This window comes from Heptranchias perlo, chromosome 13, assembly GCF_035084215.1.
Source record: "Heptranchias perlo isolate sHepPer1 chromosome 13, sHepPer1.hap1, whole genome shotgun sequence".
Taxonomy (NCBI): domain Eukaryota; kingdom Metazoa; phylum Chordata; class Chondrichthyes; order Hexanchiformes; family Hexanchidae; genus Heptranchias; species Heptranchias perlo.
Window position 1 is genome coordinate 31,631,860 of NC_090337.1, and position 13,038 is coordinate 31,644,897.

At 42.7% G+C, this 13,038-nt stretch overlaps 1 protein-coding gene across 5 annotated transcripts in view; it reads left to right on the forward strand.

Moving 5' to 3' along the window:
* Window positions 1-13,038, forward strand: part of LOC137331470 (probable cation-transporting ATPase 13A4) — a 91,997-nt gene that overhangs the window by 60,185 nt on the left and 18,774 nt on the right. For all 5 annotated transcript variants that reach the window (XM_067995287.1, XM_067995285.1, XM_067995284.1 and 2 more), the window contains 3 exons: window positions 1,339-1,448; window positions 11,191-11,287; window positions 12,394-12,466. In XM_067995287.1, the coding sequence (XP_067851388.1) occupies window positions 1,339-1,448; window positions 11,191-11,287; window positions 12,394-12,466 (280 nt within the window). The remainder of the gene's footprint in view (window positions 1-1,338; window positions 1,449-11,190; window positions 11,288-12,393; window positions 12,467-13,038) is intronic.

A 13,038-nucleotide genomic window follows, 5' to 3' on the forward strand; every position in this document is an offset into this window, starting at 1 on the left:
GCTAATCCGGGATTTCAAGTCCATTCCTTTGTCCATTTCACAGTTCCCAGGTGAGCATCACCCTGACTGTTTCCGCTTCTTAGGCCTTACTTAGTCTTCCTTAAGAGCAGGCCCCATCAAAAAGCCCAAAATCCTTCAAAGGTGAGGCCAAGTGCTTTGTATCAGCGAACAAGGGAAAACTGGGCCATTATTAGTTGAGGAAAATTGAGAAATGAGACTTCAGAAAAGAATGAAATGTTTCTTTTGCTTTCTGAAACAAATTGATTAATCTTCCCTCTTTATATTTTATGGTTGTAAACAATTTTACAACACCAAGTTATAGTCCAGCAATTTTATTTTAAATTCACAAGCTTTCGGAGGCTTCCTCCTTCGTCAGGTAAATTTTTTCAAATGTTTAAACATTTACCTGACGAAGGAGGAAGCCTCCGAAAGCTTGTGAATTTAAAATAAAATTGCTGGACTATAACTTGGTGTTGTAAAATTGTTTACAATTGTCAACCCCAGTCCATCACCGGCATCTCCACATCATGACTACCATATTTTATGGTGTAATGGTTGCCCTCTTTAGTGAAACTGGCTATCTTATTAGATTGAACAAATTCAGTAAATATAACTTGAAATTTAAAATTTGCTATCTTTCAATTGTAATGAATGGGGGGGGGGGGGGGGATATTCAACATCGCTTCGCCCGTTTTTTTGGTGCAAAATGAAAGATAGAAGCACGAATTTTAGGTCTTGATATCCCACGGTAAATCTTCTTCGGAAGTGCGTCGGCTGCCAAATTGGAAGCCGGTGACTTTTAGATCTCCTGAAACATTGGTTGCAGGACCCTGATTGAAATTCGTGTATAAATGGCTTGGAGGCCATTCAAGATATGGGCACAAAACTTTTTCAAAGTTTAATTTCTTTGGAGTCAAGAGGAGCCCCCTCTGCATCGCTCTCGCCCCCCAGGACTACCTGCAGGCCGGCTCCGCGTGGAGCTGGCTGGAAGTCATCAGGCCCCGACCAGTGAGCTGCATCGGGACACCGGATTTTCATCCGCAGCGCACCTGTTTAATTCAAGTGAGGCTCGATACTGAATTGCAGTCAGAGGTCAGACAGGCAGGGGTCAGACAGGCAGGGACCAGCGCACAAAACAATTGCTTTACTGACTTGCCGCCCGTTTTGGCCACAATTCAACTTCTTAGCCATTATGTTTGTAGTTTACTACAAAAATGACCTCAGTGAAAATCACAAATCTGTGGTTTAAAAAACACAATTTCCACAAGACTAATCTAGCTAGGGTTGAAAATAAAAAGAGATGGAGATGTGCACGAGTTGAAATATTTTTATTTCTAGGCTTTAAAGACTGCTCATGCAGGGATCTCGCTGTCAGAACAAGAGGCCTCTGTAGCTTCACCCTTCACCTCAAAAATTTCCAATATTGACTGTGTTCCATATCTTATCAAGTAAGTCCACCAGCATCTATTCAAACTTTACAAAAGTTGTGAGAATTTACAATTTGAACAGTCATTTTAGTATGTGATTGTGCTTAAAAATTCTATTTGGAGAAATAGGTATTTAAGTGTCCAGCTCATGCTGAACCAAAACTATGGAAATTAATTCATACAGGCGACAATATAAGTGCCAGGATATCATTAAGAATGAATATTGGTTAAGATATTTGACAATTAAGAGCACTTTTAAACATTAACATAATTGTACAAAATTGCAAAGTATTTAATATATGAAGCAAAATAACATGTTTTGGGACCAGCTATTGTGCCTCTTTCTATAAAGTTTCTCAAAATACTGCATGAACCAGAAGCTTATTTTATTTGTAATGCTTTGGGATTGAGGAGTTAACATGCATTTCAGGTTTTTGTTTATACTGTCATCCCATCTGGAGTATCTAGAGGCAGGGGTGGGGGGTGGGTGCCATTTATGTCCACATAAATAGTCATCAGTCAAGTGCTACTCACACTTACAATACAAGAGATTTGTAAATAGTCACAAGTGTGCTAGTTTTTGGCATATATGTGACTTTTGTTGGATTATCACAAGTCCAGTTAGTTTTATTGTGTAAATTTAAATGTTAAGTGGTAAGAATGACCTTTCTACCATTAAACCCTGTCTCCAAGCAACAAGATAATTCATTGCAGCTTTGTCCTGACATATTGTATAACCTATAGGGCAGATTTTCAACTTCCTGCCCTGGTGTAAGACTGGCATCATAGATTGGCCACCTGTTATACAAACTGGCTGATTTTTATTTCCATCTGATCCGCAATGCCAGTTTTATGCCTGGGCAGCAAGTTGAAAAAATACACCTATGTGTCTCAGCAAATGTAACATCAAAAGTAAGGTGCTTTTGTTTTTTATTGGTAGAAAGGCCAACTTGCAACACAGCTTTATGTTGCAAATAACCTTGAAAGTTCACAATGTAACGGGAGTGCATGAACTGTGTGCATGAGCCCCGAAACGGGCAGTGCACCCAGAAGTGAGAGTGATGTGGAGGCCTGGCTGATTTTGGCTGCCAGGTCTCATTTCCATAAGATTGGCGCCATCCTTTTCTAGCTCTGCTCAGCAGGACAGAGATACAGAACTCCGGGACCAAGCCACGAGAAAGAAAATGCTCGAGACATACCAGCAAATGTATGAAGTATTGGCTAGCCTGCCAAACACTTTGACCACTCCGGTGGGAAGGATGGAGGAGTCAACTTCCAGCATGTGTGGGGTGCTGTCGCAGGGCATTCCCGTTCTTCAATCTACCCTGAACCGTGAGGCCACTTCCAGGGACACTGCAGCCAATCCCTCTCAGCAGCTCTGCTCAAGCCACTGGGGTTGGACTTCGTAGAAGTAATTGAGTCATCAAACCTTCAGTTAAAAAGAGCACTGTGGGTTGGTAAAGTTTGTTTTGGTGTACACCTTCACTTTTAGCATTTTGGTATCCCAGCATCTGTAGAGCAGCTTATGAGTCTGTCTTGTTAGTATGTCCTTGATTTGAAAGTTAACTGAATGATTTTAAGGCTACAAAATGCAGGACTGTTAGTGCAAAGGGGTTTGGTCTCAATGGAGAAAGAAGTGTTTAGGTGAAGCGCTGAGCTGTCAGTGCATCCCTTGCATCTTGGGCTGCTAGGTGTTCCTCACGCCCTTCTTCATGTCATTCAGCATGGTCTTCACCCTCTTCTTCCTCATCAGATGAGAAATCCTGTTGCCCTTTTAACTTTGTTGTGCTATGTTATGAAGGACGCACAGTGATTCGTGAGACTCTGGCTGGGGAATATTGCAGGGAGCCCCCAAACCTATCAAGGCATCTAAGGCACAGGAAATGTTAATGACAAAGTTGTGTGAAGCTGTTTTGGGACAATGTATTTGCTACATGTGGACAGAAGGGCTCCTTATGGTTAGTGCTCTGACAATGATCGAAATGTATCTTTTATCGGTGCCTGGCACACCAGTCTTCAAGTCTACATGGGTGTTTCAGGATCTACTTTCTCATTGTCACTGCCTCTTTCCTATGCTGTGTTGCCTTTTGGATTCTGCTTTTCTTCTTTTGCGGTTACGCCTCTTTGCAGAGCAAAGTTGGGGAGTGTGCATGACCCTACAGTGATCCGCCAGACCCTGCAAGCCTATATTTTAATGTAGTCCCTGATCTATGCAGCCATCTGAAGCACTGCTTCAGAATACCAGTGGCATGCTCAGTAATGATTCTAGTGGCTGCATGGGCCTCGTTACATTTTCATTCAGATTCTCTGTGTGGCTGCTCCATTAAACAAAGATGAAGAAAGTAGCTTTGTACTCCCAGTTGGTATTCTTCCAGTCTCCCTTCACCTGCAAATTAGGCTGGCACAGATGATTGATACAAAATAATGGCATCACAGCAACTGCCAAAGAACTGGACATTGCCCTGCATGATTCTGTTCTGGTGGTCACAGATCAGCAGAGCACTGAGATTGTAGAACCCTTTCTGTTTTGGCAGGCTACAGCTTCATGGGGAAAAGCTCAAAGGCAACATGGGTTCAATCGATCACCGCTTATACTTGTGGAAGGCCAGCAATGTGATAAAAATGTAAAACCCTCTCACACAGCTACAGCTGCATAGTGGTGAATGTTTGGAAGATTTTGACTCTCCTATTTATAGCACCAGTCACCCTTTTGATGCAATTATAAGTACTGAACTGGGTGACACTACAAATCTCCTGCAAGCTAGTCTGAAAGGAGCTGGAAGATTAGAAATTGAGAGCTGCGGCCTTGACAGTCACTGGATGTGCCATCCAGATTGCATATGCTGTCTGGAGATGGCACAGCTCAGTCATTGCTTCCCTGCTAAACCTTAGCTTCCTTGTGCACTGTTCTTCAGTTAACCTAGACAGCTGCCACGAGGACAATAAAACCAATGGATATATTGCAATGAGTTTGGACATTACGCCTTTAACGCCATCTCACATCTCTGCCAACCCATTCCTGCTCCTGCTACTGCTTATCTTCCTCAACTAAGCCAAGTGCTCTGGGAGCACTGAATGCAATCCCCATTGAGCTGCATTTATAGAAAAATGTTGATTGGAATGAATTCTAAAAATCAACTGCTTCTTGATGAATCTCCACTACAGAAACACCGGGCCCGATAATAGCGCAGAGGCGAAACCTGGAAGAAAGTTATGGTGCGTTGGAATGTCCGATTTCAACATGACTATCTAATTATAATTTTACTTCCGGATTTCGTGACTCCAATGAGCGACAGCGGGCGTGATGTGGATCCGCATGTCGTAATCTCAACTCGACTATTTAAAGGGCCAATTCAAAGATGGAATTTGGAGGAGTTAGGTACAGCGAGATGGCAAAGTTTAAAGATGGACTTGGTGGTCAAGGGCTGTGCCCTGGTTTAACGACACACCACTTGATGTACTGCTGGGTGCAGTGAGGAGCAGGAAGGAAATAATCTTACCCAGCAATAGCAGGAAGTAACCTGCTGCTGTCACCAAGAAGGTATGATTGGAGATGGCTGTGGAGGTCAGCAGCAGGAGTATTGTAGCCGCATTCCTGGATCCAGTGCAGGAAGTGCTTTAATGACCTAACCAGGTCACGAAAGGTGAGTACAGTTGTAGATTCACCTGTATCCTGTAGTGCACACCACCATCACCCCCTCCCCACCTCACTCTGTCTTGTCAAGAACACCCATCGTTCACTTTCTATGCACTTCCTCACCTCCCCATTTATCCATCTACCACTGCCACCCACCCCAATCCTTATGCAATGTGATGCATCTGCCTGATAGACACCCTCACTGAATATACTGCACCGAATGTCCTCAGGGAGATGGGACACGTGCTGTGTGAGCCCCTTGCCCGTATTTTTAATAGCTCACTGCAATCATAGACTGGAACAAGGCTAATGTAGTCCCTATCTTTAAAATAGGTGACACAACGAACCCAAGTAGCTATAGACCCATTAGTTTGTCAACAGTAATAGGAAAGATGCTTGAAGGAATCATTAGGGATGTAATATATGATTACTTGGATAGAGAGGGATATACTGGGGACACCTAACATAGCTTCAAAAAAAGGTCAAGTCTAACAAATTTGATTATATTTTTGAAGAAGTCACCAAATTGGTGGATGAGGGAAGCACAGTAGACATTGTCTACTTGGACTTCCAAAAAGCTTTCGACAAGGTACTGCATAAGAGACTTCTCTATAAGATCGGAGCCTCTGGTATTAGTGGTAATACATTGAGCTGGATTGAGAACTGGCTGGAAAGAAGTAGGCAGAAAGTAGTCATAGATGGATCTGGATCCGTTTGAAGACCCATCACCAGGGGTGTCCCGCAGGGATTGGTGTTGGGACTGTTGCTTTTTACTGTTTTTATTAATGATCTCGATGTAGGTGTTAGGGGTACAATCTGCAAATTTGCAGATGATACCAAGATCTGTCCGAGTGTCAGGACTGTAGACGATACTCGACTGCTTCAGGTGGATCTTGATGCGTTGGGGGACTGGATTCGTGACCAGCAAATGATGTTTAATTTGGAGAAATGCAGTGTTATGTATGTGGGCAGGACAAATGATCAACACGCATACACGCTTCAAGGAAGAGCATTAAAGCAGGTGGCGAAAAAAAGAGATCTGGGCATTCTAGTGCATAGGTCTCTTAAGGTTCATGAGCAATGCCGTAAAGTGATAGCTAGAGCAAATAGGGTGTTGGGGTGCATTTATAGGACAATTGGCTATAAGACAAAGCATACTACTTTGTCCTTGTACAAGAACTTGGTCAAGCCTCATTTGGAATATTGTGTCCAATTTTGGTCTCCTCACATGGTGGGTCATATTGAGGCTTTGGAAAGGGTGCAGAGAAGGGCCACTAAACTAATTCCCAGCTTAAAGCATCTTAGTTATCAAGATAGGCTAAAAGAATTTGGACTCTACATTTCAGAGAAGCGTAGACTTAAGGGGGATCTGATTGAGCTTTATAAGATTATGATAGGAATAGATTGTGTTCCTATTGACAGTTTGTTCCAATTAAATACGTTAGGGAGGTCCAGGGGTCGCAATTTTAAGTTGTACAAGGCAAGATCTAGGTTAGATATTAGGAAGTGGTTCTTTTCCCAGAGAATAGTGGACTTCCGGAACAGGCTGTGGTTGAAGCCGATTCAATGATTTCTTTCAAGCGAGGTTTCTTTCAACCTGTTTCTGGCTGGGGCGGAGATCACCTCTCACAAAAGGTAGGTAATGTATAAAATTATCAGGGCCAGAGTGATCTCCTGGACTAGTTTTGATTGCCAAAGGGGTTGGAGAGGAACTGCCCAGATTTTTTTCCCCCAAATTGGCTGGGTTTTTATTGTTTTGTTTGCCTCTCCCAGGAGATACATGGTGTGAGGTGGGGAGTATATATATTGTGATACATAAGGTATCACATGATTGTGTGGGACAGGCTGGATGGACCAGAGGGTCTTTTCCTGTCCGTCATTGTTCGTACCCATTGGGTGAACACAATAGTCACTCACAGCTCTGTTCTTTCCCCTGTTGCAGGAGAAGAGAGCACAAAACACAAGAGAGAGGACTGGAGGTGGCCCGCCTCAGATTGTGCAGCTGACAGCTGCAAAGGAAGAGACATTGGTGATCAGTGGCATCTCTGCGTCCGTGACCATCGAAGATGGAGAGACTGGGATTTTGCAGCTGCCTGGTGACAGAATTAAATATCTCTGACACACACCTCATTCAAGAATGAGTCATGTTGACTTGATTTCAGCAACGAGTGAAATATGATAAGCGTAATTATGCTGATTGGCAATATTGTTACATTGCCAGTACTAATTCATATCCGTTTCTTGTCATGCGTAGAACTGCAGTCTGTCGACTTTCCTGATGACAATTCCTGAGAGGACCTGATTCCTTCTGAGAGTGCACCATCACAGGACAGACTACCAGGCACCAGCGCAAATACTCGCATTTCAGTGGGTCCAGTTAGACGACGACGACGACAACAACAACATTTATATAGCACCTTTAACGTAGTAAAACGTCCCAAGGCACTTCACAGGAGCATTATCAAACAAAATTTGACACTGAGCCACTTAAGGAGATATTAGGTCAGGTTGGTCAAAGAGGTAGGTTTTAAGTAGCATCTTAAAGGAGGAGAGAGAGGTAGAGAGACGGAGGGATTTAGGGAGGGAATTCCAGAGCTTAGGGCCTCGGAAGCTGAAGGCACGGCCGCCAATGGTGGAATGATTAAAATCGGGAATGCACAAGAGGCAAGAATTGGAGGAGGGTTGTTGGGCTGGAGGAGGTTACAGAGATAGGGAGGGGCGAAGCCATGGAGGGATTTGAAAATAAGGATGAGAATTTTAAAATCAAGGCGTGGCCAGACCAGGATCCAACCGCGAGCACAAGAGTGATGGGTGAACGGGGCTTGGTGCGAGTTAGGATACGGGCAGCAGAGCTTTGGATGGGCTCAAGTTTATGGAGGGTGAAAGATGGGAGGCCAGCCAAGAGGGCATTGGAATAGTCAAGTTTAGAGGTAACAAAGGTGTTGGGTTCCCGTTTGGGGGCACTCAGCCCCAGGTTACCCTTTCAATAATTCGGCTTGGCAATCCCAATTGGGTATAACAGGGCTTTATTGCAACAGTAGCAGAATCAATAACACACAGTATTTTAGCAACAATTGACAGAATCAAGATGGATATTACTCGGCCTGAGTCTCTGGACAGCAGCACTGCACGGTCTTGTTCGAATCTACTGTTGTGTTCTGTTCTTGTTGGGCCATTCATTTATACCCTACCCTATGGCTGTAACAAGGTTAAGGCTCCCTTAGGTCACCTGCCATTTAATGAGGTTACTTCACATGTGCTCTTGCATCAGCCAAAACTTGTCACAGACAGGCTGATTGCCTTTGCTTTATCTAGCAGTTAGCGATGTTAAGGCTCCCTGAGGTCATCTGCCATTTAAAGACATTATCTTACAAAGGCATGGGTGAAGGTTTTGACAGCAGATGAGCTGAGGCAGGATTGGAGGCAGAGCTAGTTGGGTTTTCACCTGGTGAGTCACAGTTCACAAGTGAGCACGAGCAGACACTGGTGGCAGGGACAGCTGTGGAGAGTTCAGGTCAGGGGGTGCAATCCTCTCCAAGCTCTGCTCACCTGGACAAAGATGCTGAACCCCGGGGGCCATCGATAAAAAGGAGAATCATAGAGGGACAGCAGCAAATTTGCGAGGTACTGGCTGACGTGCCACGCACAATGTCCACAATAGCAAAGAGGATGGAAGAGTCCAGCTCAAACATTTGTGGATTGATGTCACAAGCCATTGCGAGAATGTCTGCCATGGAGAGAGTGGCCGCCTCCGTGGAACATCAATCACGGCTATCAAACCAGTCCATGTAGCCCATGACTTCGGCCATGCAGACTTTGGATGTCATCATTTCTGCTGCCTTAAACAGGATGACAGATACCTTGTCCGTGGCCTTACAAGGCATCACTGATCTGCACCAAGCTGCTCCCCAGCAGAGAGGCAGGAGTGTTGTTGCTCTGGCCCAGGAGAGGAATGATGGCGAAAGGGGACGTGGAAGTGGGAATTCCATTCAAAGCGCTCCCATCTTTCACCCGTTGACCCACTCCTCAGCCAGTATCCATCATACTGCCTCATCTCCCGATGGCTGAGTCTGCCCATTCACAGGTGCAGGTGGAGCAGTCTTAGGTGGGATGCTCATGGGCTCCAACACCCAGAGATCATCAGCCAAGAGCATCTCCGCAGTCAGATCAGGGATCTGAGCAGTCTGCCACTACCTCTGCAGTCAGATCAGGGATCTGAGCAGTCTGCCACTACCTCTGCTGAAGCCACAGGGGTTGCACCACGTAGGAGCGGTAGGCAAAGGAAAAGGAAAATATTGTAATTCACCAAGAGTACGCACATTGGTGTTTGTGAAAATGTTATGTTATTCAGTTTCCTTTTGTTACTACCTCACATAAAATGTATTAATTTGCACCACTTCCCCATGTTGCCCAATCTTGCGTGCTGAGTGGCAACTTGCCTTTTGAGTTACTTAGTGTTGAATGTGAAGACATGAATTGACGGGACCAATTGAGGGATGTGCAATGGGTGGATGGTTGGTTACAGGACTGCTTTGTGTGAATGGGGGGATGGGGGATGGGGGGTCGGGGGGCCAGGGGATGTGATAGTTACTTTGGTCCGGTGTGAGTGACTAACTGAACCTTCGAGCTCTTAAGGCATCCCGAGCAGCAATGTGAGCGGTTGGTCTGGCGTTCAGTGCCCATCTTCATCTTTCTCCTCCTCCTCCTCCTCCTCATCCTCTCCATTGAAATCATCATCAGATGATGAGTGATGAACGCCTTGTTCCTCCTCCACCTCCAATCCTTGCTGCTGTGCTCATTCTGGTTATTGTCACCGCTGGGGAAGTTGACATAACTCACAGCCCTGGTAAATAATCCATCTGTCACCTGCCTTATGCACTTATGTGCAGCTAACTGGGAGACCTTTGTGATGTCTCCGGTGGCACCCCGGAAGGAGCCAGAGGTAAAGAAATTGAGGGCAGTGGTGACTTTCACAGCAGCTGGCAATGCAAGGCCACCAGGTCCTGCAGGGAACAACTCTTCTTCTCGGAGGCTGCAGATGTCTGCGACCACCTGACGTCTCAATCTGAGTCTCCGGAAGCACTGCTCTTCACCCGTGCTGGAGGCATTAATTTCAAATCGCTGCCAAAATCTCATGAAAGTATCCCCATTAACATATTATAAGGACGGATCTGCCTCTCGAGAGCGGGTTTCTTGGCCGCACCCAAACACACTTCTGTTAAAAATGTTGAGGGTGAGTTGGGGTTGGCTTTCCCATTTTTGACATTTTTACTTTTGCCACTTACCACTAACCCATCCGTCATGGAGGGTTAAAATTCCCCCCACTGACTCAACTTCAAAACTCAAATTGTGTGAGTGGCAAAAATGCATTGCACATGCATTGAGGAAGTTCTGCAAAATGTTCTGTCCCCCAGATAACTAACAGTTATGCCAGCTATAATAGTTTTTATTGTACTTATGCCTACATTGAAACCTATTCAATGGCTAGGAATTTGGTTGGGGGTTCATTGTTCAGGAATCATGCCGTATGTTGCTTCTCAATTTCACTACCACATTCCCTTGAACTACCACTGGTTTAAGTCTTTATGCCAAAAGTAATTTCTAGGCTTAAAATTCAATTGATGTTAATTGTGACATATAGATAGCTCCTTCAACATTGTAAGTCTTACAAAGTATGTTAAGGTAACTTGAAGGAATAATCCAGGATCCAGCCCTACAATGCCCTATTTTTTGAATATTCATGTAAAAATACATTCCTGTTTTAACTTTTTAAACAGTGAAAAAAAGCCTAACAATGAAATGGCTAATTTTTCAATCAAGGCTACCCAACTTCGCACTATTTTGTAGTGTACAGTATTTATGTTGAATTCAGCAGTGTTTACTTGCTTTCTTGGGGTATGATACAGTGGAAGTTAAATGACATAGTACTTACTAATACAAACAATGAGCATCTTATATAGTTCTGTAACATTACATCCTGAGGGATCACACAGTCACTGTCTATCCTTGGTAAAGGGGGGTTTAGGTCAGAGAAGGAGGATTGGTAACAGGACTCATTAGACACATAGAATGTATTTTTAAACACCTTAGTGACAAATGTCTTTATATTGTTTTTTTTCCCAACAGGGAGGGAAGGGCAGCACTGGTCACCTCATTTTGCATATTTAAGTATATGGCTCTCTACAGCATGATCCAGTATCTTGGGGTTTTGTGTCTGTACTGGGTATGAGTAATTTTTTAAAAATTATTTTTATTGACAAAGAATGGGAAAATTTAATTTCACTCAGGCAAATTATATATATTCATCTAATTTTGTGGATTCAAAATACCTTGGTTAAAATTCAGAGCACTATTTGTAAAGTATATCAAATCCATTCAGATTTGAAAGATTGGAATTAAGAAAAGACAAATTGATTGTTCTGGCTCCTGCTCTAAAACTCACCATGAATTCAAAAGTTTGATGTTTGCCACTAAAAACGAAAATGTAAACCAAGAAAGTCTGAATCCACTTATTTAAAACTATTTCACATTGACTTTGATTTATGTTAAAATTCTGAAGTGTTTTATTTTTAATCAGGAATCTGTTTATTAAAATCATTTTGATCATTAAGATCATTTTGTTATCTATTTTCTTCATTTTTTTTTCATTCCTCCTTTGGAGATGTTGACTCCTGTTACAGTTTCATTGGATGTTGTCAGTCTGCATTATCCTGCCCAACTGCCCAGTTTTTATGTATGAGTCCAGAGATTGAATCTGAATAGGTTATTCAATCAAAGCAAAGTCCAATCCTGTCCTTACCTGATATCCACATATCTACATTTTCTAGTAGGGGTGCGTGGATCGTGATCAAGAGTGGAAGCCTTGGCTGACTTTTCCCTCTTCAGCCAGGAATACTGAGACCAAATAGATTGGCCATCCCTACTGAAATCAGTTAAATAAGCACATTCCAAGGATTGAACCAAGGACCCTCCCAGTCTACAAAGTTCATACAACATGATGTAAATATGCATGTAGGGCACTCAGGGAGCCCATACTGATCCTTTACAATTTCATAACCCTCGCTATTTTGTAAAGCAGCATCTTATTAAAGCTTTAATCAAATTGAGGTATTATTTTGTCAATTAAAAGTAAGCTTGTGATCTGCATACTTAATGTAATATTGAAAATGTAATTTGTGTTACTTTTATTTCTGTACTGCCCAGCCAATTTTCTCTCCCCACACTGGCAACCACCTTAGCAACTGCAAAGTTTGCAGACAATATTTTAGTATTAAATATGAATTTACAAATCACTTATATTCAGTGTATTAATATTTTTTTCCCATTTAGGAAGCAAATACTTTTGGGAATTATCAGTTTTTGTTTGAGGATCTAGCTATTACAACAATTATTAGCATCACGAGTAAGTATTCTTACCATTATGTCCTGATAAATCATTTAGCTGATGTCATTGTTTTCTTGGGTTTTGGAATAATTTGTATAGACTTGTATCCTAAACTAACCAGAAATCTGAAATACTTCTGTGACAGCTGATTAAACAAGCTATAACAAAAACATTACATATCAGCTTCTACATTTCTTCAATCGATTTATAAATTGGTAAAATAAAGACTATTGGTAGTTCCTGGCCCCTGCACCACCACCCCCCCACACCCCAAGTCATAGATGAGAAGCAGCATTATATACAACCATTTCATTAAGAAAAAATATTGAGTATGTTTGGTATAAAGTATTAATGTACACTTTTGCTTTATGTCAATATAAAATGCACAAATTTTGGTGATAATTTAATATGGTGATGTAAAGGTTTAAAAGGTATTTATTTTAATTTTATGTTGTTTACTCTCATTCCAAGTATCTGATAGACACTACCTTTTTTAGTTAGTCTTTGGTTGGGATGCTGAGACAGTAAAGGCCTGAAGCATCTCTGTGAATTCTGCCAGTGTTGATTACAGGAAAAACAGTGGTGCAATT